We start from the raw sequence: 26,019 nt of genomic DNA, 5'->3' as shown, positions 1-26,019 counted from the left end.
ACATTGTAGACTTGTAGCAATTGGAAGTCTATAGGTAAACTGTGAGGTCAGCAAGTGATGTCATCATACGAAGAATTGTTCCAAGGTGCAACATGGTGGGGGATAACGCAAATGTAATCATTAATGAAACATATAAAGTACACAACTGTTTGCTAATGAGAGATGGTATATAATTCCTGCTTATCTCCTAATATGGAGGGGAGGGGGGAAATGGGGGCTACACAGGGGTTGTAACATGCATTTTAATTTCTCTGGCAATTCCCCAATAAAAAAAAATCCCCAGAGACTTATATTAGAAGAAAAAAATAAACACATTTAAAGCCTAGAATATTAATATTTTACACTTTGATGTGACACAGATTTTCTCAGGCTGTTCTTAGGTAAAAACCTGCAGATCTTGTTATAAAATATGAATAAGCTACTAATTATTGGTGCATTACTAGCACACACACTCTATGTATACATATTGTATGTGGAAAATGATGTCAATGCAAATCACTTGGTATTTGTGTGCCCTATCTATATCTAATCTATTTATTACAAACTCAATGGGCAGAGTTCATTTCCATGCTCTGATCAGTGAATAGGAGGGGGAGAGGATCTTAGTGGGGGAGCAGTGAGAGGTCATCCCATGTAAATGAGCAGACCCCAGCCCTAGCGTTGCAGGGGTGTGGCTGCCAATTTGTGGGGCAGTCCTGGCTGCTGTTTGAGAGAAGGAGGTTGTGTGCCTGGCTGCCTGCAGTTGCTTGTCTGGGAGTCAGTGGTTGTTACATTCTATCCAGCGAGCGCACCGTATACAATGTGAGATGAAAGTTCCACGCTGAACACTGACCATCATTGTGGGATCACTGATAGAACGTGTGGCGTGGATTGCGTACCTTCGATAGAACGTGGAGTGGTTACCTTCAGGTAAGAGGCTCATATAATGTGCTGGATACTATGGTAAATCTTAGGGAAATCGCACTGGATACTTGACATTTATTCAGTACTGGAAGGGGGTCAACTGATTTTACTGCAGATTTCAACAAGCTGTTGAGTGTAGCCACAGCCCCGATCGCATCAATCAATCAATTTATGGATACTTTAATCTGCCCCATAAATCGCTCATTTAGTAGGTTGTATAGTGGAATTAAGCGCATTCAGTTTTTGAAAACTATTTGGCAAGCTGCTAGTTATGGTTTTTGTTTCTATCTAGTATTTTTGTTCGGAATCCGCAGGTTGCACTTAGTCTGCAAGCTTTGCGTCTCCATGCTTTCTTGTGTGACATGTATCATTAAAGAGTCCCCATTCTGATTTATTTTCGATGACATTTATTGTATTTTTCTGGTGATTATGTCAGCATGTATTTTCTACGTTAGAGTAAGCTCTGTTCCTTTAAATTAACCTGTTGTGTTGTCCTGTGGGGCAGCAGGTCAGGGATGAGATGGCATCATTACAGCACAAGCAGTAAATGTTGGAATTCCAAAGCTGTCCATGAAAGCTGTATACCAGGGGAGGCCAGATTTTGATGGCCTGGAATCTACTTTTGTGTCAGCAATCTCATTAGTACCCCTATTCTAGCGTAGTAAAATAAATCGGCCACTTATTTATGCTGTAGTAGTTTGCATAGCAACTTTTTGGTATAAATAACAGAAATTATATACAGTCATATATTCAGTCAGATTGTCTCTCCCTCCCCCCAATCCAATCATATATGCATATGCTCTGTCTTACTCCCATTTCTCATACGGACATACACACTCTTACCATCATTTCCCCATACATGTATACAAACGGTCTTACCCCCTTTCTCCCAGATGTTCATATACAGTGTCAAATCCCCACTCTCTAAAACTTAGACAGGTGGTTATATCACTCTCTCACATAGACTTAATGCCCACAGAGAGGCAGAAATTAATTTTCCCATAGATACAGATTGGTTGTCATACTCTCTCAAAAATTAAACCTTCAGATACATTCACTGAGCTATGCAGGCCTGTCATGCCTGCCCTCAAATATACACACATCCAGGCATTTCATACCTCAATTGTAACCAAAGAGTAACCAATAAAGACCCGAACATAGCCACATTCTCACATATACACAGGCATACATTAATACAAACAGGCGGCCATACCCGCACTCTTCTACTCCTATAGATAGGTGATCATTATCGCAATCTTTTGACTGGTAGCTGGTGATCCGCCATTTGCCACCACAGCTGAATTACTATCTGTGTGCTGTAAAACCATAACAAATTGAGTTTATATTGGGAAGAATAGTTGAAAATTACTGGAAATGAAGAATTGAACTTTTAGTAAATAGGTCAATGCTGTAAAATGCATGTATCATGGCATAGAGGCATTAGACTCTACACGTACTGCTCACTAAAACCTGCTATGATATATGTATTTATGTACTTTACCAGGAATAGCTAAAATTTCTTAACCTTTTATTATCACACTGGCTCAAACAAATTACATGAGTTCATGCCCTCATACCATCGGTATTCTAATGCCATGAAGACTACTTGATTAAAATAGACACTTCATATTCATCATCACCCATGCCACCACTACCTACAATAAGTCGTTTTCTGTAGTGGCACTGCCTTTCCCTCTACAATGCCGACCCCTCAGGGCAGCACTGAACAAGAATCTAAGCAGTCTTGCAAAATATATTTTAATGTTGATTATATTACACGTGAACATGTCACTGAGTTAATTGTGCAAAACTAGGTCATTGTGATAGTATACTGTGCATGTTTTGGGTTAAATAGTTAAGAATAACTGCACTAAATCCAAATATTATGGTATATCCTCAAGTGAATTGCAAATTTCATGTGAAATTATCCAAGATTTAAAAAATGTGAAATTCCCTTTTCATTTCTCTTCAGTTCCCTGTGTAGGGTATACTCTTCCATGCAATGCATTGTATTTACACCACAGTAGCACTCTGAAAACGTATCCTCTTAGTCATAACACAGAACAAATAACTAAAAACATTCAGGCTTAGATCTGGGAGGTAGATATGTGTTTTATTAGCGTATGAGGGATTCTGCCAAAGCCATTAACATAAGCTATTTTATCCTATTGCACCATCAACTGCATGCTGAGACTGCACGTATGAGTCAGGGGCGTACCTAGAGCATTTGGCACCCAGGGTGGACCCTGTGGACCTCTTGCTTCCCCCAGCCACTTTATGCGTCTGGTGTGTTTTTTTGTTTTTTCCCATCACCCCCCTGTGTGTGTCTGTTTGTTTGGCTCCTCGCCCCTCTGTGTCTTTTTTTTGTCCCCCCAGTTTTCTGTGTTTGTGTGTTTTGTCTGCCAAGCCCTTCAGTATGTCTTTGTGCCCCTCCATGTGTCTCATTCACCCCCTCAGTTCTCTCCATGTGTCTCAAGCACCTCAATGTGTCCTATCCTCCAGCCCTCCACGTGTCTCATTCATTCCTCTTGACAGCCTCTCCATGTGTCCCATTTCCCCCTCCCATGCCACTCAATATGTCACATTTCCCCCCCCTAGCCTCTCGAAGTGTCCCATTCATCCTCCACAGCTTCTTTGTGTCCCATTCCCCTCCCCAGCCATTCCTTTCCATGTGTCCCACTTCTCCCCCCTTCCTTCCCAGCCTCTCCATGCGTCCCATTTCCCACTCCCTAGCCTAATAATTTTGGCCGAGCACGGTAGAGGAGCTCCTGCTCACTATGCTCGGTCTGACAGGAAGTCGTTCTGTGCACTTCCTGTCAGAATGGGTAGAGGAACAGAACCTCCTCTACCGCTGTCTACAGCTCTGCCACGCTATGCTTCCCCTCCTGCCGGTTAACCCGTTAGTGGAACCAGTAAAGATCCCAAAAGGTCTCAGGCAAGTTATTCACTGAAGTGTGGTTTCTTAAGAACTCCCAAGTAAAGGTTTTAGGACAAAATAGCCAAACAGAAAAAATTCTCCAAGTCCGCTCTCTTTCAACTCTGGCTAGTTGGTCTAAAATTGGAAAGTTTTACGACTTGCACATTTTTGCCTTAAATCAGCAGCCAATATAACAGTGTTACAGAACTTTTTTTCGTTTGTCTATTAGGGTCTAAATGTTGCATTTATTTGTTCCTTGATAATTTACACTATTCTTTAGTTTTGAGAATTAGACCTTGCATTCATTTAATATAACTTACATTTCGAGCAGACACATCAATACATTGAAATATATATTATATACATACAGAGTAGAAGGCTGTGAAATCAATTAATAAAGTAGTACGTTTATTTTCCCAGGGTTTTTTTTTTTTTTCTCTTGTGCTAAGAAATTATCCCTGCTTGCACCTTCCTTATCTTCTTGCCTAGCTGCACATTTGATGTTTTAACCTCTTCACTCTCAACCCTGTTTAGTCATTAGCTGGTTTTATTAAAGGATCACTATAGTGTCAGGAAAACAAACTTGTTTTCCTGACACTATACTTTCATTTGCGCTCCCCCCCCTCACCCTCAGGGTCCCCCTATGAAACTGATATGTTTATATCTGAAGGGTTAAATCCTGGGGCACCTGGCACCCAGACCTCTGGGTGACTATAGTGTCCCTTTAATGCATTACCTAGTTCCAGTCTACCCTGAACACCGTGGAAGGCAGTTCTATTCTGTAGAATGGAATGTTATGGTGATGGAGCTTAAACGGATGCTTTAGTCACTATAACCATTTAATCTCCAAACATTCAGCATTAAAGCAGCACTGTCACCCCTCCCTCACCCTGAAAAATGTGTATTTCATAAATACGTACTTTTATTTATAAATATAATAATAATAATGGAGAAATATCCGTGTTTGTGTGTGCGTGCGCCATTTAGGCCTTGGTCACAAACGTGTTGCAACTAAAGAGCCTTGGTCGTTAAGGAGGAAAATACAAGTATGCAGTGCTAAGGAAACATTAAATTTAAAAAAAAAACAAAAAAAAACAGAGTTTTAGGAACTTAGTTTTATTTTTATTTTTTTTTGTTTTTTTTTATAAACTAAAGTAACTTTGCACAGAATGAATTAAATCTTCCTAAGAGCATGTTTTATCCCTGGTGTGGAAAGCATGAAATATGCTGGTTTATATTTAGGAGATTAATGAAATTCCCTTAGCATCTTGAAATTCTAGTTTATTCTTTGAAATCTTTATTTAGAAATTATTTTAAAATGGATAATATATTTAAATTGTTGACATGACCTGTAGGCCAGGGTTACTATCATGCCCAGCCCCACAGCGTTGATCATTGAGGGGGATCTGACAGCTAGAGGTGTCATCAGAATTTGCTTTGGAGGACTGTAATCTTGCTAGATTATATGCTTTCACTGTTTAATGTGTAACCATACAAGTAATATTATGTGTCACTGAATGATCAGCTAAAGGAACAGTATAGCGTTGGGTATACGAAACTGTATTCCTAAAGCTATAGTGTCCCTCTGCTTTAAAGTTATACAGCTCTATAGTGTCCCTCTGCTCTAAAGATTGTCCGCACCCTCTTCCAGTGTTTGAAAAGGTTTAAAAAAAAAAAAACTTACCTTTTTCCATTGCTGAGGTCCCTCAGCACTGGCTCCTTCTCAGCCTCCTCCGACATTGGCAATTGGGGGGGGGGGTTGACCTAATTCACAATCACCATTGTAGTTTCTCTGAACATTGCAGGGCTAAGGGGACAGGGACAGTGCACCCAGACCAGGTCAATGACGTGAGGTGGCCTGGGTGCCTATAGTTTGTGTGATGCCAGGTATGTTATAATGGATTTGTGTAACTCCTTAAAGTTACACAAGAGTTAAGTTTTAAAAAAAACTAAAGTGCAGTGATGCAATTTAGATGGTAACTTGGAGATAAAGTGCCTGCATTTTAGAAGTCCTCTCAGATCAACTATTGGCTTTTCATTTGCATAACTAGATTGAGAAGTTTTGAAATGGTAGTCTTCTAGTGTATTGTTGCCTACAAACTAAAAATGTTTTATTTATTTTTAAACTGAGTTGTTTTCGTTTTTTGGTACAGAGTTAATTCCCCCCCCCCCTCTCCCTCCCCCAAATCTAGTACTACTTGCATACATTTTGTAATTTGGGTTCCAGCTTCTACACTGCATTGTTTAATGAATGAACCCTAATAGTTCTTTTAATTTAATCAGTTGAAATATCAGACTATAACCCATAACCTACTGTCATGTATTTTGTATTGTCGGCTGTTAGTGACTAACAGTGGTTCAAAGGATTTTCTACAGAATGTAAGACATTTGCAACAGGATCCTCACCCCTCATTTTGCTATAATCCCTAATGTTAGCCAAGGCATTGCTACCTTGTTATTCTATAATCTCTTTACAATTACCCTAATGGGTGTGTTGAGACCTTTTGACAGAAGTATGTAAATCAGTTCACTGAGGAAGTACTGTGAGCCTAGATCAGCACAACCAAGCTGGCTCCTCTGCCAGCAAAGAGTTTTTACTCTGAGCTGAAATACCCCTTTGTGCCAGAAATGCATTTGATGTTGTCCCATTGCAAGGGTTGTTTGAACCATCTGGTTTATTGTGGAGTTTTTGCTCTGATAGGGGTTTTGAAATGTTTCCCAGTTGGAAGGGGAGACAGTTGGAGGAGGCAGGCATTCCGATTACCCTCACATACTTAGAAAATCTTGAAGTGGTAGGCTGCCTGTGAATGCGTGGACAACATTGTGTATTTATTGTCTGACAGAGGATGAATAGTTAGCTGTGTTCTACACAAGCCTTTAAGAGCTGAAAATAACTTGCATCTCTGGGCTAGTTTTTTTTTTTTTTTTTTTTTTTTTTTTTAGAAGATACAGGCTTACAGACTGGTCTTGTGTGCTTGGTGTGAATATTGATCAAATAGATTAATTATTTCAATTTTCTTCTCAAGATCGGGAATATATAAAACAATCTACATTTATAGCAGTTTACAATCCTCACATTTTATTAATTTGTATAAAGTATGACTAAAATGCAGTGTGACATGTTAGTGGCAAAATTTGACAACTTGACAAAATTACGTGATTTCTTATTCTGTAAAATGTAGTTATAATATTTAAAGCGATAGAAAATCTTTGGCATGAATAGCTGTCAAGTCGGCTTGATTGCTGACTTGCAAAGAAGTAGTAGGATCTATAAATTGCTTATCAGAAAAATCCTAGAGGGCTGAACATTTGTAATTTTATTGTTCCTTTACATTGTTATGGGGCAGAAGTGTGTGGGCACTGTCTTGTCTTCAGAATTTTAAACCATTCTCCAATGCCTTCTCATTTCCTCCCTCCTGGCTATTACTGTATGAGTAAGGTTTACCAGCCAGTGTCTCCGTTAACACTATCTCTGCGTATCATTGACCACCAATTCAGAGACATAGTATGCAGATAGTGAGGGCACAGAGGGGTTGGGTGCCGGGTGACCAATTTCTGACACTCTTGCCCCCATAAGAACATTAACTCAAAGGGTTACTCCAACCAAAAACAGCGTTTTAATAAAACATTTTTTTTTTTTTTTTTGGATGAAGTAAAACTTACTGAATATAAAAAATAATCCAGGCACTCCAGCAAATTCCAAAGCAGAGGCAATTTCTATTGGAACAAGGAATCAAAAGGCAACGTTTAGACCCCTTAGGGTTCCTTGTTCCAATAGAAATTGCCTCTGCTTTGGAATTTGCTGGAGTGCCTGGATTATTTTTTATATTTAAATTAGATTTTTGGTACTGGGACTTATCCATTAGAGTACCCTTAATTCTATGACGAAGGATTGAGTGCACTTCCATCATCTACATATGCCAAGTAAAACTTACTGGCATTTGCTCCTCCATTTAAAAAAAAGTAAAAGTTAAGAAAGGTGAGGTGCCGTTGTGTCCCTTTTTATCTAGAGCCGAGGCCAGGTTCTATCTGCAGCCCTATCCTCCTACTGTGTGTTACTCCCCCCTCTCTGCAGTGGAAGGAATGTTACGGAGGCTTGGCTCGTACTTTGGGAGGCACAGTGGGTTGTGTTACCATTGGTTATCAATAAGCATATCATCCATGCATAGAATACTACTCAGAGTGCCATAACCACTTTATCTCAACCACAAGCCAGGAGGACCTGTTTGCCATGTTAACTTACCGGGATAAACAGTTACCAAATACTTTAACTGCAAACTTTTTAAGACTACACCATTCACTTTGTCCAGCAACTTCTTCTTCTGAGGGTCTGCGGCTTCAATGAGGAAGTCCTTAGACTGGACACTGCTGATAAGCTGAGTGTCAGCTGATGCTCTTAGCCAATCACCAGCTCCCTTTTCATAAAACTGAATGAGAAAAAAAAGTACGTAGCGAATGGTGCTGCTTGAGGTGGACTCACACCTGCAGGAGGAATGTGCTTTAACTCTGTATATACAGCACCATGAAGTGACCGCAGTGCTTGGAGTAACCCTTGTACTGGTCTTCTAACATTTTGTGCAATTATTTAAAAAAAAATTATTTCGTGCTATTATGCATACCTGGTAACCACGATGAATTTTCCAGATACTAGACTTATTTTAGTATTCTAAAATGAGCAGAATACTAAAATGAGCCTAGATTTATTTATTCACAGTCTTTTACACTGGAATTCATGACCGTATTGTAAATGTACGCTAATCTAGTCAAACTGTTACTAGGGAAGTTAGAGAATGTTCTTAGGTCTTCTAATTTAGTTTCCAATTCATTACAAATCTGTTTTTAGTGAGTATACCTCAGGGATCGTGCTTTGTGCAACAGGCTATCGTGATAATTTGTTCCACTCACCTATCAACATTAAAGAACAGCCCAGGTAGTGACCCACAGGTTTCATCTATCTCATCTGGGCAGCTGATCCTTCCACATCTACCTGTTGCATAAGAGCAATCTGTCTGTGTAAAAACAGTGTACAGCCCCACCATAGGTTAGGAAGAGTTTGTTTTAGGTTGTCAGCCTTGGCTTTCCAAGGACTATCCTGCAGGTATGCTTTTCATATGACTTCGCAAACAGTAGTCAGCATCTGGTTTTCCTGTCTTTGACGAGAAGGTCTTAAAGGTCGTCCTTTTAAGAGTAACTAAACAAACAAAATTAAAGGAGCCACATTTCGTCTTCAGGATACGCAATCCGATGGAATGATTATCAAGGAAGGAAAAGGAATTTGTATTCTCTAGAAATCAGCTTGGTTGGAGATAGTCCTTTAGAGATAAAGCAAGAATCCTCTAGATCTTAAATATTCCAGACATTTATTTACTTTAAATTCTACTGAGCATCTACATCACCACTCATCTCTGCTGGGTTCTTTTTTGTTTTGTTTTTTTAAATTCATTTTCTTTTTGTACTATTGTTATTAGAGGGACAGGATGGCATGACGCCGTTTTCAATCTAGTGCTGTGTCAAAGATTTTTTTTATTAAATGCAGGAATACTCCACCCAAGGGCAGAGTTTAAAAGTTTTATCTACAGTTACTGCCATCAATCCTACCGGTAACGGGCACTTTACGTTTGGGTTGTAACAAATTGTCTTCTAATGGCATCACCTAATTAAGAAATTAGTATTGTTAGTTTTTGCTGGCTTTGGAAAAAATATAAAAAATCCTATTCAATCACTTTTTTTGCTCTCTTTTTAAGTTTTATATGAAATCTGTATTACATGCTCATATATACTTTGCCTCCCTTGTGTTTGCAGTTTTATTAACCTTTTATTAAGTCGGAGTTGGATTACAGCTCCACGTAAGTGTACATCTTATCTTCTATTTTTCATCACCAAAGAGACTACACTATCATTCCCAGTTTTTTTTTTTTGTAGTTACATAAATTTACAAGGACACTCAAGGCGCTACACCCACCCCCTTGTTTTACTTGATTTTACTCAATGGGAGCTGCCGAACAGAACTTTATCAGTATTATTCAAGTACTGAATTTCTTTTTCTTTTTCTTTTTTTTTTTCTACTTTCTTTAAGATATTCTGTATTACCCCTTCCACCTTCTTTTCTAACCAAAGCTACTCTGGATAATTCTTTATATTTTACTTTAGTTGTACACTGTGGACTTTTCATTTCCAATATATGCGAATAGTATAACAAACATAAAAATCAAGATTTGATAAGGGGGTACATATCTGTAAACAAAATAAAAAGTTTAAGTATCTTGGACATTCTTTAATTAAGCAGTCTAGTATAGCCCGTATGTGGAAGGAGATGGATAATATCAACATTAGATATATCAATGGTAAAAAGACTCTTAAGTATCTTGGCCTTTTAAACAGGGGTCACTGCCTATGGGTAGTCCCCCCCTGTTGATGTACTGGGCACTGAAATGCTATTGGCTCTGGAGCAGTTTCTTCATTGTGCCCTGTGGTATCCTCTGGTTTTCTCAGAGGTCAGCGTAAGGGTTCCATCTCCATATGTAGTCAGGAGTGATCCCTCCCAACCCCATCGGTATTTTACCGAGTAGTCCCTTAATTTCTTAGCGATCGGCGCCAACTTTCTCTTCTCTGTCAGTACTGAGAACAGGATATCCTCGTATATCAGTACTGTGCAGCCTTCTTATCAAATCGTTCCCAAAGCTCTGGAGCGGTTCAAAGTTGCTGCTTGTACTACTACATCTCTTTTGACCGCAATTATGTCTCTGGGAGCTCCAGGAGGTGCAGCTGCAGATTTGCACACCCGGAAAATAAAAAGATATGTGTACGGTTTGTGCTCTCCTTTACACCCATAAAGGAGATTAGACTCTGGACATACTGCAGTGTCGCAGATTCAGGTACCCCTCTGAGGCATATGTTGCGACGTCTGTGGTGTATTTCCAAGATGGCGACCACCCAATCTGGTGTTTAGCCTCTTGGAGTTCTCCATTTATCGCCATCTCCCTCTTCTCCCCTGCTTTGACTTTCTTGTGTATTATGGCCATATCTGTTTTGGCTCCCAGCAAGTCTGCCTTCCAGACCTTCTGTTTAAAAGCTTTTTGATGTCCCCTTTTGTTGATGGTACGTGAGTCCTAATCCGATTCTGATTGGTAGATGCCTTCGTACCATGGTGATGAAAGAAGACCCCTCTTCCTGGGAATCCTCATGAGGCCTCCAGTTCACTGTGAGTCTCAGAAGCCATCTTTGGCTGTGGCGCGGGCCTCTCAAAAGAGAGCCTAATATCAGGCATTGGGGGTGCTTCTGCGCGATAGTTTTTCCTATTTTTTTTTTGCCCCATTGTGTCCTCTGGGGGTGGTAGTATTTTTGTCATTCATGGATTCTTTTTCCCGTGGCTCAGGTCTCTTTTTCTCGGGGCCTTCACAGAGCCCCACAGAAAGGTGTCTGGTTAGTTGCTTAGTTAGCCACACCCTCTACTCTGGATAATTCTAATGATATGTAACCAATTAGTAAAATAGTTGTTGCCAGATTATTTTTTCTTATTTCATTTTAAGAAAGATTATAGGTATTGATATAATTATATAGTAGCTGGCTTACCTGCACTGTTATACACAAATTCCCGGTGTTATTTGTTTGATACATTCCAAACATTTCAAACTTTGATTGTGATTTCCCCAACTCTATGTGAAATTACAAACTTGCTGTAATATTCTAGGAATTTAGATTTGAAGGAACGTGTTTAAATGTGAAAGTACATTTTTCAAGGGTAAATGTAAAATAACATTTCTGACAGCTGCACACTTTCGACCTAATTTTTGGGAACTCACAGCTGTGATCAACAGCAGTTTATGTTCAAAGGCAAAAGGAATTCACTCCCAAGTGATCAGTCTTTAACCCTTGGCCTTATGCAACATTCAACAGGGAGCTCTTGTGATATATTGTCGCGTGATGTATACTATCGGAGTATAAAATGTGTTAAGATTTTTGTACATGTACAATTACAAATTCATATAGGATATATCTAAAGGGTCACTGTAAGCACGAATATAGCTTGGCATAGTTGGTCACTGTAAGCTCCATTATCAATATAGCTTGGTACAGTGGTTATGGTGCTACGGGTGTATAGGTAGTCTACCCTAGTTTCTGTCGAAAACCTTTTTGGAGTGATATGGCAATGTTATTATTAATGTAGAAATTAAATGTTTGCTCTACCAAATGTAAATCCATTCAATTTTAGACACCAATGGGCTAGGAGAATGTAGCATGCTTTCCCAGTACTTTGAATAGTGACAGCCAATGGGTGGTCAGTTGGCAGGGCGTACAGTCAATCCACAGTAAATGTGTTGTCACGCTTACAAGCCACCTCCCAGGGAGGTCTACTACACTGGTAGAAGATGTGTTACTCTCTGGAAGTTTATCCCACATTTATGGACCTTCTGTAGAAGAATGATGCTCAAAACTTTTTATAATATTAAAAGTGAAGTACTGGTAGTGAACAGAAGCTACAGGTAGTGGAGCAGTCTGTCTGTCAATGTGGAATGTTTCTTGGGAAGGAGTTTATCCTCTATGAAATTCTCATAAATCTTTATGAAATTCTCATAAAGACTGGGTTGGAATAAGGACTACTTTGTTTTATTATTTATATAGCGCCAGCAAATTCCGTAGCACTGTATTCTTCCTAAGCTTGACTAAAAGGCCGATCTTTTGCTGTCAAGCTTTATCAACCTCTCGTCACAAATGACGGCTGAGGGGGAAAAGGCCCTGTGTTTTCCATAGACATCAGTGTTTTAGTTTTTCGAATGCATGAGAGTGCAGCACTGACGAGGTCGAGTTCAACTCTTGGCGCTTGACCTGCCAGGAGCTAATGTGGACCTCGTGGGAGAAGATTACAGCGGCTGCAAAGGACATGTTTGGTATGTAAAAACTCTTACCCTGGAACACCACACTGGAAGCGGAGCGCCATTATCTGTTTATGCAAAATATGTCAAGACTCCAGAAGGTGGCAAAAGCTACTTTTAAGCTTTTTAAAGTGACACCAACTCATGTTTGACAAGATGGGTGCATGTTAAACTAAGCCTAGATAAACCAATAGATCTCTAAACAAGAAAATGTGTTTAACAGTTTTCTTGTTAACATGAGCTTTCATATTTTTTAAAATGTATTTATTTTATGAGCAATCAATCCCTTGTGACATTTGATGGTTTTAAAACTATCACAATATAGCACCCAGCTAACGTCCTTTTACTTGAAAACTTTTAATCTGTTTTAATATCTACTAAGGCAAAACCAAAATAAGATAAGTTTTTATTTTTTTATTTTTTTTTTTATCTAAGTCCATGCTAACCTTATGATTGAGTGTGCTGGGAATGTACAAAGTGTTCTCAATGATAGCTAGTGGTTAGGTGAGAAGTACCAGCTATAACCTCTGATCTGTTATTATAAGTGATACCCCCAGGAACCCTCTAGATCTGTGTTAAACATCTGAGTTTTAGCTTGGAATATCACAATACAAATGAAAATGGGTACATTTTATATTTAAATGTTTACCGTATATTGCACTTAATTAACTGAGCAGGGTGGGTGCCATCTAAGTGGGGCCGTCCTATATGCATGAAAACCTGTCAGTTATACCATTAGGAGTGGTACATTGAGGCTATTAATTAGACATATGTTGAGACTAAACAGAATACTGAGAACCATGCTTAAATAGAATATGAGAAATTCATAGGTAAGATCATGCTTATGTAAAAATAAAAGGTTTAGGTTATCTTAAAAAAACGTAAAGGCAGATTTGAAACAGGAGTCCACCAAATTGAACAGGGTCTGTAAAGTCATCTGTGCTAGTGTCAGCACTGCAAAGTGCCAACGGGCAGCCTCTGTCTTCCAGCCCCCTCATCCAATGCCCAGTCTGTGGGGAGATCGTTGGTCGCTCTGCAGTAGGCATGTGTCATGCAGGTATACCCCTTTGGTGAGAGTGTGAGGCTGTGCTACGTCAGAGTGACACATGGTGTCCCTGCCATCTTGTGGGGCTGTGGATGTCAGAGTCCCGTTTGACTCACCCATCCCGACCGCCAGGTCTGAGTATTGCAGGTACAACCTTGGTTGCTTGCTGGGGTGTGGATAGGCTGCTGTTTCTCCAGACGCACTTGCCGGTGCAGTGCGGGTCCCTCCCGTGTGGGAGTGCAAGCTCTTCCCGGCTCTCGCAGTGGGACGCTCAGTAGTTGCGTGCTTAGGTGCAGCTTGCCTTGTCTTGTGCCGGGTGGTAATAGCCGTGCCAGAATGTTGGTCTCTCGCATGGAGCCCGGTGTCCCGCTTGTAGTCTCCACCATATTGGTTTCAGCTTGGGTCTGTTGTGGCTGCTGCCTCAGCCTCTGGGGTGGTCTGCCTGGGACCGGGATGACCCCCGCCAGTCCATAGGGGGGGGGGTAAGGGCCCACTTTCTCGCTTGTAGCTGTTGGAGGCGCTAGGGGAGCGGCCGTCTCCCCCGTGCCGACCATGCTGGCAGGCCTTGAGATGTACCTCGATGGTTTCTTCGAGTTGTGCCACATATTTAGTATCGGTGGGTAGCCCCCGGTTTCGCCCTGCCATTAGGTGCTCTTGTGAGGGATTTAGGGTATGTTGTAGGCTTGTAACCAGGGGATTTAGTCCAGAGGAGCGGGAGCAGCTCTTTTCTGCGTCCTCTCGGCTCTGCGGTCAGGCCCAGCCCCCTATATTGCACTTAGAGTACCGTCAATCTACGGTTAATGTAAACCGCAAGACCCTGTGTACAGCATTTAGAGATACACCAACCCACAGAACAATAACATACCCACTTTATTTGCATCACTACATATACTGATATAAATAATCATTATTTACCTTTTGTGAATATTTAGTTTTAACATAAACATCAAAGTGAGAGGTCTTTTTAGATTTCATTTATTTTTATTTTGTTACACAAATTAAAGCAATTCTGGCAAGGAGTGTTTTCATTGCTCTCCAGGGAAGATCTGTTCCTTTTAAGATGTTAAGATTAAAACAGACAATAGTGCTGTGATGGCTCTGACATCATTCTCTAGTTTACAAGAGTATTAAACAGGAAAGGATAACTGCAGGGCAACAGCCTTCAACAGACGAACATGTGAGAAAGTACAAACGGTTTGTGAAGATCTTACCAGGCACCAGCAGACTCCCAAGCACCTCCCGACTTATCAACTCCACATACTAAATATTTACACAAAGCAGGATGGAGGGCATTGCGTTGTGTGTTTTTTTTCTGTTTTTTGTTACCAGGAAAGTGGATAAAACCAGTTGGTGAAAGGAAATTTTATCTAGAGTGGGGAAAAAAGCAGCCAAAACAATACTGAAATATTGGGTAACGGATTATGGATTGCGTTAAGGTTTGCTCGGTGTTGTTTAGTACGTTCGTGATAACTGCTTATAAAATGTAGTCGGATATTTAACAAAAACTGCAGGAAAAAAAACAAACACTTTGGTCTGTTGGATACACCTTAATGAGTTTTAAACCAGTCAAACAGTCTGTACCATGCTGAACAAATAAGAAAGAACTCTAATTGTGCAAGGATTAGAGAATTTGCTATTAGGGATATAAAGATTAGAAACAAAAAATGTGCGATTTGTTACAGCAACATTCCACATAAGCCCCACACAATGCTGTGTATTATTGCTCATTTGAAACCTATACACTTTTTTTTTTCTTTTGCGGTTTTATTCATATTCTAGATTTAAAAATAAGAAAATTAAAAAATAAATAAATAAAAAGTTTGAAGTTTTTTTCTTATAAACCTCTTTTTTATCAGGTCAGTCATCCGTATATCGATTAGTACTTTCCTGTGCATAGTGATAATGTCATGTCAATCTGTTGCTCTTTTTGTGCACAGTGACTGACAGGACTGCTTCTGTAATTCTATAACAGACAGGCTATCCTAGGATGGTGTTCTGGGATTTCCTGAGACGACTGGTATAAAAAGTGCTATTGTGAAGTAACCAGTCATTTTCCAAGGTGCTGGAAGATGGTGTCTCGTCAAAAGGCTTGATTTATAGTGAAGATAAAACGTATCTTTCACCTGCAAATAAGAATTTTCAAACCATCGGTTGAAAGTAGCTATTGCCTGGCTGTGGAATGTTTTTTTTTTTTTGGTTACACCTCTGTCTATCCTTTCTGATATCCAGTCTATCAGTCTGTGCTATTATTTGTTTGACATTCATACAGAAGTAAGATTTGATTGCGAAGCTATAATCCAATAGTATAGTAATAAAAAGTGTAATCCTCAAATACAATTTTTTTTTTTAAATGTGTAAAATGAATGAATAAGATGTGGTATCCTGCTAATTTTTTTTATTTATTTATTTAATTGTGTTCTATTCGTGCAAAGTCTTTAATAACCTCCCAACGTTTTTAATAAAAAAAAAATAAAAAAAAATATTTCATTCCCCCTTACAAGAGGCTTTAATTTCCATTCTGACTCGCGTTGTTGAACGGGAAATTTTGTGAGCGGTGTGTGTGTTCGTTCAGCTCAATTATGTTGGAGACAACATAAAAAAAATGTCATCACATATACAAACCGACATTTCTAACTTGTTCAGAGAGATAAACAATACATGTTGCTTATTCCGTCTAACACAGGAGTGGTCAGTAGGAAGTTCCCAGGCTGGCAAAGCATGATGTGAGTTGTAAGTCTATATATTTTGCTTACCTCGGCTCTAGTATACAAAGGGTTATGGAGAGAAGCAAGGAAAAAATAGGTCATAAAATACAAATTTGATAGTCGTAAAAGCGAATTGTGACCCCAATGGAAAGTAGCCAAATTCACGAAGGATAGCAGAGCTGCTGTGAAGGGGGAAATCTTTAATTCACACTTGAACACAAAAATCCAATGGTTTGTGAGAATAAATGTAATTTCTTTCTTTCACCTGACTCGGAACTTGCAGTGGCTGTTGAAAAGCTGAATACTTTGTGTCTCGTCAATTATCCAAACTTCACTGTTCTTTTGCTTCTCTTTCTTTCTGTCTAGAACTGAAGAATGATGGCTGCTGGGAAATTTGCCAGTTTCCATAGAAATGTGCAAACCAACCATCAGTTCCCACTGGCATCTTCAATGGATCTTCTCAGCAGCAAATCTCCGCTTGGTGAGCGACGCTCTAACGCTTTTCAAGATGTATGCATCCACGGCACTCTGCCACGGAAAAAGAAAGACAGGATCCCCATCAGATCCAGTGACACGTTCAGTCATATGGGAACTTTGCCACACTCCAAGTCACACAGAATGCCTACCCGATTAATGCAAGATACTATTGAGGAGTACCCATTTCAGGAGAGACGGAGAGGAGTGTTTAGCACAAGGTAACATGACTGACCGATATTTGTTAAAATTGCATATAAATCAGAGTGTGTACAAACAGTTGTGTCCAGAAACCAGTCATTATAGCTTAACCATAAGCAACCCCCTGCCAGTCGCATCCAGCCCAGGATTCTATCCCTTCTCTGTGGATTTTCCTACAGGTTGGCTGCTTAATTGGCATAAAAAGTTTTGCAGTAGCAAAGTCCATAGTAAAGTACATGGGCCTAACCGCAAGCTGATGGGCACAGTGTATGATGTCACAACACAAGGTCACTCACTACCTTGACGGTATGCTGGCATCAAATGCCTTTTATCTGCTGGCTTGTATGTGGCTCCATATGCATGATCGGGGACAAACACATAGGGATAAAATAAAAGCTGTTGATTGGACATCTGCTTTGGGCTATGAGCAACTGCCCCTTTCATCTTGCCTTAACCTCTTAAGGACCAAACTTCTGCAATAAAAGGGAATCATGACGTCATGTGTCCTTAAGGGGTTAAAGACGGCTCTATACCAGAAAGTCAGTGATATATAATATACATATTGTATATTACTGACTTTCTGAAATATTTTTTATATATATATATATATATATATATATATATATATATATATATATATATATATATATATATATATATATATATATACTGTGCATTCATTCCAGTAGGAGTTTTTTTTTGCATCTGTCTCTTTGCCTCTCTAACTTTTGATTTTGGAGGGGAGCTACCATGTAAAATGTATTTGCATTCTCTAAATTCTACCACAGCAGTAAAGGTGTTTTTTTTTTGTTTTTTTTTTTTGTTTTTTTTTTTTTAAATATATATAATTATTTATTTAAAATTATACAAATACAAGCAATTGCAAACATAGCATAAAGTCAATATGAACAATAAAGTTCAGCTCAGAAGGATAGTGTTACCATTGTGTTACACAACAGGATTGTGGATCATACAACTGTAGATTATAGCACTGTACTATAAAATCTGGTCTGACGCTGTGGAAATATAATTGTACCGTAGAATAAAATGATTGTAAATTATGGTGGCTCCATTCTCGTTTTGAAGCAGAAAGTAAATTGCTTTGCAGGGAAATTCTCTGTGCTGTGAGGCAGACACTGAGGTAGGGTGGTTTGTACCTGTTCATTCTCGTCTTCGAGATTTATTGCACGGGCATACCCGTAATATGTGTCCAGGAGCTCAAAATACCAGATGTTATCAGAAAACAACAACTGGAACGTACACTTACACAGTAATTCATTCTTACAACTTGGTTAAATGTAATCAGCCGCCAAAATGTATAATTTATGTTTACAAAATATTTAGAAAGAAAGGAGGAAGACCCTGTCGAATGAAGATGGTGCTACACGGCCATTACGGTCTTATGATATATCCTAGAGAGTAAACAGATTTATTTATTTTGAGAGAGATTGATGCTTACATAGGAGGATTCCCCTGCACCCAAAAGCCACCCCCTGCCCTTGAAACTTGATAATGAAAGAGGCAACACATTGACACACCCTCAGATGGTTTGTCCTGGATTGCTCACCATGTTCAAATATTTTGGACAAATAAAGAGAAGGTAAAGCTTCCTAGGAATTATTGGAGGTTACATCACTTCATTGGAGGTCCTTAAAGGACCACTATAGGCACCCAGACCACTTCAGCTCAATTAAGTGGTCTGGGTGCCAGGTCCATCTAGTGTTAACCCTGCAGCTGAAAACATAGCAGTTTCAGAGGAACTGCTATGTTTACACTTGGGTTAATCCAGCCTCTAGTGGCTGTCTCAATGACAGCCGATAGAGGAGCTTCCGCGCTTCTCGCTGTGAAAATCACAGTGAGAAGACGCTGTCGTCCATAGGAAAGCATTGAGAAATTCTTTCCTATGGACTGATTGAATGCGCGTGCGGCTCTTGCCGCGCATGCGCATTCAAAGCTGACGTCGGGAGAGGGAGGAGAGTTCCCCGGCGCTGGAGAAAGGTAAGAGTTTAACCCCTTCAGCCCTTCAGAGGGTGGGGGGGACCTAAAGACCCTATAGTGCCAGGAAAACGAGTTTGTTTTCCTGGTACTATAGTGGTCCTTTTAATGGACACTCGTGGTAGCTGACTTCCATTCATTGATATGGGGAAGTGAAATGCCTGTGCAGTTTTCTCCCATTGGATTAAATGTGAGACCACTGATTAGACAAATCAGCCCTTTTTGGTTGAAGTGAATGTTTTTCACTGGAAGATGACCAGAATCTGAAGATGGGCAAAAGATAATTCTTGATAGTAAAATATTTCATTTTTACACATCTGTTTTGTGTAGTTGTAAATTTGCAATTCTCTTCTATGTTTATAGAATAAAAAAATGAATCAGCTTTGCGGAGTCTGAAATCTGTCTCCCCAATCATTCTAAATTCAATTTATATGCCTCCCCTTTTTATTATTATTATTATTGCCATTTATATAGCGCCAACAGATTCCGTAGCGCTTTACAATATTATGACCTCACCTTCTGTCCATCAAAGATGCAAATCTTCCATGTGCAGAATCGAACCGTTCGTTGTAAACTTGCTGGGGATTTTCTGTTCCTTTTCATTGGTTTGATTATGTTTGCGTTATTGTAGACAGGCTTTGTCCACATTTAACAAAGGGCTGCTTCCAGTCATGTGGAATATGCAGCATGCACTATGAGCTATGTACAGGTTCCCACAATTACCATTACTGCCGGTCACTGGACTCTGTTTGCACAACCGAATCTCTGCTGAGCATACTTATGTAGTTCTCTAAAAACCACCTGTACTGTAAAAAACTACTTGATATTCTTATAGATTATCAAAAATTCCTTTTTAGAATTAACGTTATTTATGCTGGAGAGGTTTGGGATAATTTTTGGCACATTAAGTGACTTCTAGGGGCTACAAAATGTGCATTACATCAGCACCATGGAAGCTGAACACAAACAATGGTGGCTCATGAAATCATCTGGTTACATTGTGTTTCACAATCTGACATCAGTGATGTATAAAGAAAGGCTTGTATGATTACCGGTCGTTTGGTGGAGTGCAGAAAGAGATTCCACTGTAGACAATCCTTGTGCTGCTTAAACTCTGCAAATGATAAGATTTCACTGTAGCTGTTCAGAACTGTGTACGTTTATCATATATATTATCCCTAAAATTACCTAGTAATTCTCTTCACAAAAACTTTTCCCCTCCAAATTTATATATAACCGAGTGCATTTGTATAAGAAATGTAAAACAGGACAATCAAAACACTATCATAAAAACTGTATATGTTGGTGACTGCAAACCCGCCTCACTCCACAGGCATTTAACCCTGACAAGATTGTCACATGTCACAATTAGTCCACTCCACAGTTCAGTTCCCACAATGATTCTTTACAGCTGAATTATACAATTTATTGCAGTAACAAAACACCATTATGATATCCTCTTTCTACATCCCAATTTCTTTTCATCACCAGAAAATAAACCTATCTAAATGGTGACAACCTAGGCTGACATGTGCAAGAAGCATTGTGTGGTTTATAACTCTAAATGTTATGGTCTAGTATGGTCCCCTGTTACTGTCTGCATCTGCCATTTGCAGAATTCACTTTTCCCATCACTCAAATACAGCCAAAGAATGTAGATACAATGCTTTTTCCTGGCTGTTCAAATATCTATAATGCACAAAATAAATGGAAGTTAAAGGGACACTATAGTCACAAGAACTACAGCTTAATATAGTTGTTCTGGTGAGTATAAGCATTCCATTCAGCCTTTTTCATGCTAAGGCTGTGTTTACATTAAAGCCTAGGCTAGGGACACCTTCAGTGGCCACTTCTCAGATGGCCACTAAAAGTGCTTACTGGAACGGTGCTGCACAATGTGCCGCACTGCCATTCAGCGCCTCCACGCTCTGAATGGAGATACTGAACTTTCCTAATAGAGATGCATTGGCTCAATGCATCTCTATTAGGAGACTGTGTTTAGCCCTGGCCCCACCCCGCTCCTTGGCGGTCTCAGCCAATCCAGTGCTTTCCCATATTCCACATGACTTGGCGATCTCAGCTGAGATCAGCAATTCAAAGAGGCGGATCAGGGGCAGGGCCGCGCATCACTGGAAAAAAGGTGCATTTTAACCCTTTCTAAGGGAGGGCAAGCTACCTAAATGGTGGTTTTTACACTATAGGGTCGGGAATACATGTTTGTGTTCCTGACCCTATAGTGTTCCTTTAAATCAAGCCTTCTGTGTCCTTTTTGAAAAATGAAAAGGGGGAAAAAAAAAAAGAAAAAAAAAACTGACTTAATTTCAATTTAATGTCTTAAAACTGTTAAAAATTTGAGAAACTACTATTTTTGTCTGATATAAGTTGGTGAGCAGACTGCAGAAATTTGTTGAATTTATATTGGGTCATTGTCGAATCGCTTAATATTCTGGGCACAGCGATGGGTAGAAGTGTCTTTTCACTGCACCGATGCCAGGTCTCTTGCCTTTGACTGAAAAACATGTAATGAGAGCTCGGTCTAGTGAAACGACTACAAGCTCCACAGTGAGTAATTCAAATGGAATGAATTAATTATCCAGAGAAAAAGGGATCTTTGGGCTTACTAAGAATCACATTTATTCTCTAAAATAGAACAACCTCAGAAGGGTCTTTTTGTGACTCGCATTAATATGCATTTAAAGAGGAAGTGCCCACATTTCTGCAGTTATCTTCTAGCAAATGTGTTAATAACTTTTTTTTTTTTTAAACTAACTTGCATGTGAGCATGTCTTAAAATAAAATATGTGCAAAACATGTGTAATGAGTTACATTACTTTTTTTTTTTCTGTTAGTTTTCTAAGTTCTACACTGAAAGGGCATCGTATCTAGAGTTGTGCGCAAGAGTTTGCATACCTTTGGAGAATTGGTAATATATGTACCATTTTTTTAAAGAAAACATGAGTGAGCAGACAAAACACATTTAACTTATTTTATATGGGATTCTTATTCAACTGTAGGTTATAACAGAATGGCACAATCCTAAAACAAAACATGGCAACAAAGAAAAAAATGAAATGACCCCTGTTCAAAAGTCTGCATACCCTTAGTACTTAATACTGTATATTGCCTCCTTTAGCATCAATGACGGTGTGAAGTCTTCTGTAATAGTTGTCTATGAGGCCCCCAATTCTTACAGGTGGTATAGCTGCCCATTCTTCTTGGCAAAATGCCTCCAGGTCATGTGAAGTCTTTGGTCGTCTTGCATGAACCGCACATTTGAGATCTCCTCAGAGTGGCTTAATGATATTAAGGTCAGGAAACTGTGATGGCTACTCCATTTATCTGTTTTAACCACTGGAGGGTCAACTTGGCCTTGTGCTTAGGATCAGTGTCATGATGGAAAGTCCAAGAGTCCCACATGCAGCCTTTATGCAGAAGAATGCAAATTGTCTGCAAGTGTTTTCTAAAAACATGCTGCATTCATCTTGCCATCCATTTTCACAAGATTCCCCGCGCCTTTAGAGCTCAACCCCCCCCCCTCACCACCAAACATCAGTGAGCCACCACCATGCTTCACAGTGGGGATGGTATTCGTTTTACTATAGGCCTTGTTGAACCCTCTCCAAACATAGCGCTTATGGTTCTGACCATAAAGCTCTATTTTGGTCTCGTCCTTCCAAGTTACAGCGTGCCAGAAGCTGTGAGGTGTGTCAAGGTGTTGTCGGGCATATTGAAACCGGGCTTTTTTGTGGCATTGGCACAGTTAAGGCTTCTTTCTGGCAACTCGACCATCCAGCTAATTTTTATTCAAGTTTTGTCGTATTGTGCTCCTTGAAACAACCACACCGTCTTTTTTTTTTTTTTTTTTTTTCCCCAGAGCAGCCTGTATTTTTCCAGAGGTTACCTGTGGGTTATTCTTTGTATCCCAAACAATTCTTCTGGCAGTTATGACTGAAATCTTTCTTGGTCTACCTGACCTTGGCTTGGTATGAAGAAATCCCTGAATTTTCCACTTTTTAATAAGTGATTAAACAGTACTGACTGGCATTTTCAAGGTTTGGATATCTTTTTATATCCTTTTCCATCTTTATACAGCTTCATTACCATCTTATGCAGGCCTTTTGGCCGTTCTTTTCTGCTGCCCATGGTGTGGTATCTAGCCTGCTCAGTGCATCCACTTCAGAGCTAACAAACTTATTGACTATTTATATACACTGTAATTGCAATTTAAAAAGCCACAGGTGTGGGGAATTGACCTTTTAATTGCCATTTTAACTTGTGTGTCTGTAACAAGATCAAACATTCAAGGGTATGTAAACTTTTCATGAGGGCCATTTGGGAGATTTGTTATTATTCTTCTTATTTTTTAAAAGGAGTCAAACAACTATGTGATAATTAATGGCTTTGTCTGATCACTGTCCTTCAATAAAATAGTTTTTGCATGATCAGTCATATTTTCAAAAATAATGCAAAAAAATTCAGTTTCTGCCAGGGTATGCAAACTTTCGAGCACAACTAGAATACTACCTTAACAGGTTTGTTCACTAAAGTGTGAATTTCAAATTTATGGTCAGTAAAGCCAAACTAGAAAATTTCTCTAAGTTAGCTATGCTTCCAATTTTAGCTACATTTGCCTAAAACCTAAAATTGACTTTGAATTCCCACCTTAGTGAATAATCCTGTTAGTGTAGACTAATTATTTGGAGACCATTATTAATTAAATTATATTGCCAGCAGCATTAAAAAGCTGGGATTTGTTGAACTGAGTTGACTTCTGAAGATGAAGCCATTTAGACCAGCGATTTTGAGCGTCATTGCTTGAACTGTAACTCAAAACCCACGTATGTACCTCAAAGTGTGAAAACTGCAATTAAAGTTTTGCCTTCTGCCTGCTTACCTTTTTTGCTGGGATGGGATTATTTTTCCTGGTAGTCTACTGGTCTTAAAGGGACACTCCACTGCCAAAATACTAAATAAATATAACTGTTTACTAGACATACCCCAAATGAAAACTTTGTGTGTGTGTGTATGTATGTATATGTGTGTGTGTATATATATATATGTATATATGTATATATTTAAATTATATATATATATATATATATTAAATTATATATATATATATATATATATATATATATATATATATATATATATATATATATATATATATATATATATAATTTAATTTTCCCCCTGGGGTAAAACAGTTTGTGAAAGCTGTAGTTCTCTTTGCATTACAATGTAGTCTATGGACTTTGCATGCCCTCCCCTTATAACCCAGCTCAGACGTTCGTGACTATCCAATCACAGACTTCTCATTGAGCTGCACTGGGATGTCTTTGCAAATCCAGTGCTCTGAGCAGTTGCCTGCTTGTATAGTTTAATTCTACTGAGTGAAGTCCTTTTGAAAGCCAGGGGGTTGTAACCAGGTTAATTAAAAAGAGGACACCCTTTTCACACACAAATCTTTTCAGCAAGCTGAAGTGCTTTAGGTGTCTTGAGTGTCCTTTTTTAATAATGATTCCCTGGTGGTCTAGTGGTGGAGTTCATGGTCTGCAACTCACTCTCTCAGGTTTTGTGCTCTGTGAGGAAGTCAAAGTGCTGGCTTGGAATGATGTCTGTACCAGGAAGAGATGCAGACCACACGCTCCACCACCCAACCACCAGGAAATAATGTTTTGTTATTTCATATGTTGCTGATTTGGCAATATATAAAAAAAAAAAAAAAAAAATAATAATAATAATAATAATAAAAAATATATATATAATATATAATTTTTTTATTTTTTTGGTGGGGGCAGCAGTATTCTCTCACACTGTGCCCTAAGTCAGCCCTGAGTTCCGTGCCATGGATTTTGACACACGTGCCATCGCTGATTTAGATCATATCGGGAGAGAATAATTAAAGCAAGACTGGTGCTGTTTGAATACAAAGTGATCTCTGTGAAGATGAGTTTCTGTAGCAATTGATCCATATTTAGTACTTCATCAGAGCATTTTTTTTCTTGGTAAATCTCCTTCCCTCTATGTCAGGGGTTCTCAACCTTGTCCTCAAGGACCCCCTACCAGTCCAGGGTTTAGGGATTACCTGGGTGTGTCTAAGGTGTTTAGAAAAATAAAAAAAACACCTTCGAGTCTAAGGTGTTTTTTTCCCCCTTTTTCTAAACACCTTAGACATACCCAGGTAATCCCCAAATCCTGGACTGGTAGGGGGTTCTGAGGACTGGGTTGAGAACCCCTGCTCTGTCATTTAGTTTGGCATGGGTTAGATCAGGCATACCCAAACTCTGGCTGAACTACAACTCCCATGATTCTATGAATGAAATAGATAGGCTCATAATCATGGGAGTTGTAGTTAAGCAACATCTGGAGGGCTGGAGTTTGGGGAAGCCTGGATTAGATGTGGTCTTTTTTTATTCTTTTTTTTTTGGTCTGTGCTTAGGGTTACAAACATGCTTGCAATTCCACAACAGCAAGAACAAGCTTAGGCAAACATTTTAAAGGAAACCATTCCATGGCATATGATTAGACTGCGCAGTTTTTGTTTAAGACATAGGCTTAAGCAGAATATGTCAGGGGATGAGGCAACAGGAGTGGCAATTGGAACAAATTAGTGGGTCTATAAAAAGTAACAATGTAGCTGGATATATATAAGGTACATCGTGCAATAGTGATTCTCCAGGAGGCCACCCCCCATTAAAAAAGCAATAAGAATAGGGCCAGACCAGACTACAAGAAGAAAAATAATGAAAAGCAAATAAAATATAACTGCTCTTAGTAGTGCACCATTGGGGGGGTAATGACCCATAACACCGCATAACATCATGGTCACCTCACTTGAAGGAGCTTAAAATGGGAAACAAAAGAGGCAGGAGCACTGTACAGCTCAGTCTAGAAGTTCCGCTT

General features: G+C 39.3%; 1 protein-coding gene across 1 annotated transcript in view; it reads left to right on the top strand.

Moving 5' to 3' along the window:
• The first annotated feature begins 681 nt into the window (after positions 1-681).
• BCAR3 (BCAR3 adaptor protein, NSP family member) overlaps positions 682-26,019 on the top strand; it is a 110,448-nt gene continuing 85,110 nt past the window's right edge. Inside the window, exons 1-2 of the mRNA XM_063428407.1 lie at positions 682-909; positions 16,810-17,138. Coding sequence (XP_063284477.1) covers positions 16,819-17,138 — 320 coding nt within the window. The 5' untranslated portion in view covers positions 682-909; positions 16,810-16,818. The remainder of the gene's footprint in view (positions 910-16,809; positions 17,139-26,019) is intronic.

This window comes from Pelobates fuscus, chromosome 7 (genome assembly GCF_036172605.1).
Source record: "Pelobates fuscus isolate aPelFus1 chromosome 7, aPelFus1.pri, whole genome shotgun sequence".
NCBI lineage: Eukaryota > Metazoa > Chordata > Amphibia > Anura > Pelobatidae > Pelobates > Pelobates fuscus.
Note: the sequence above shows the minus strand (reverse complement) of the source record. Positions and strands in the feature narration are given on the sequence as shown.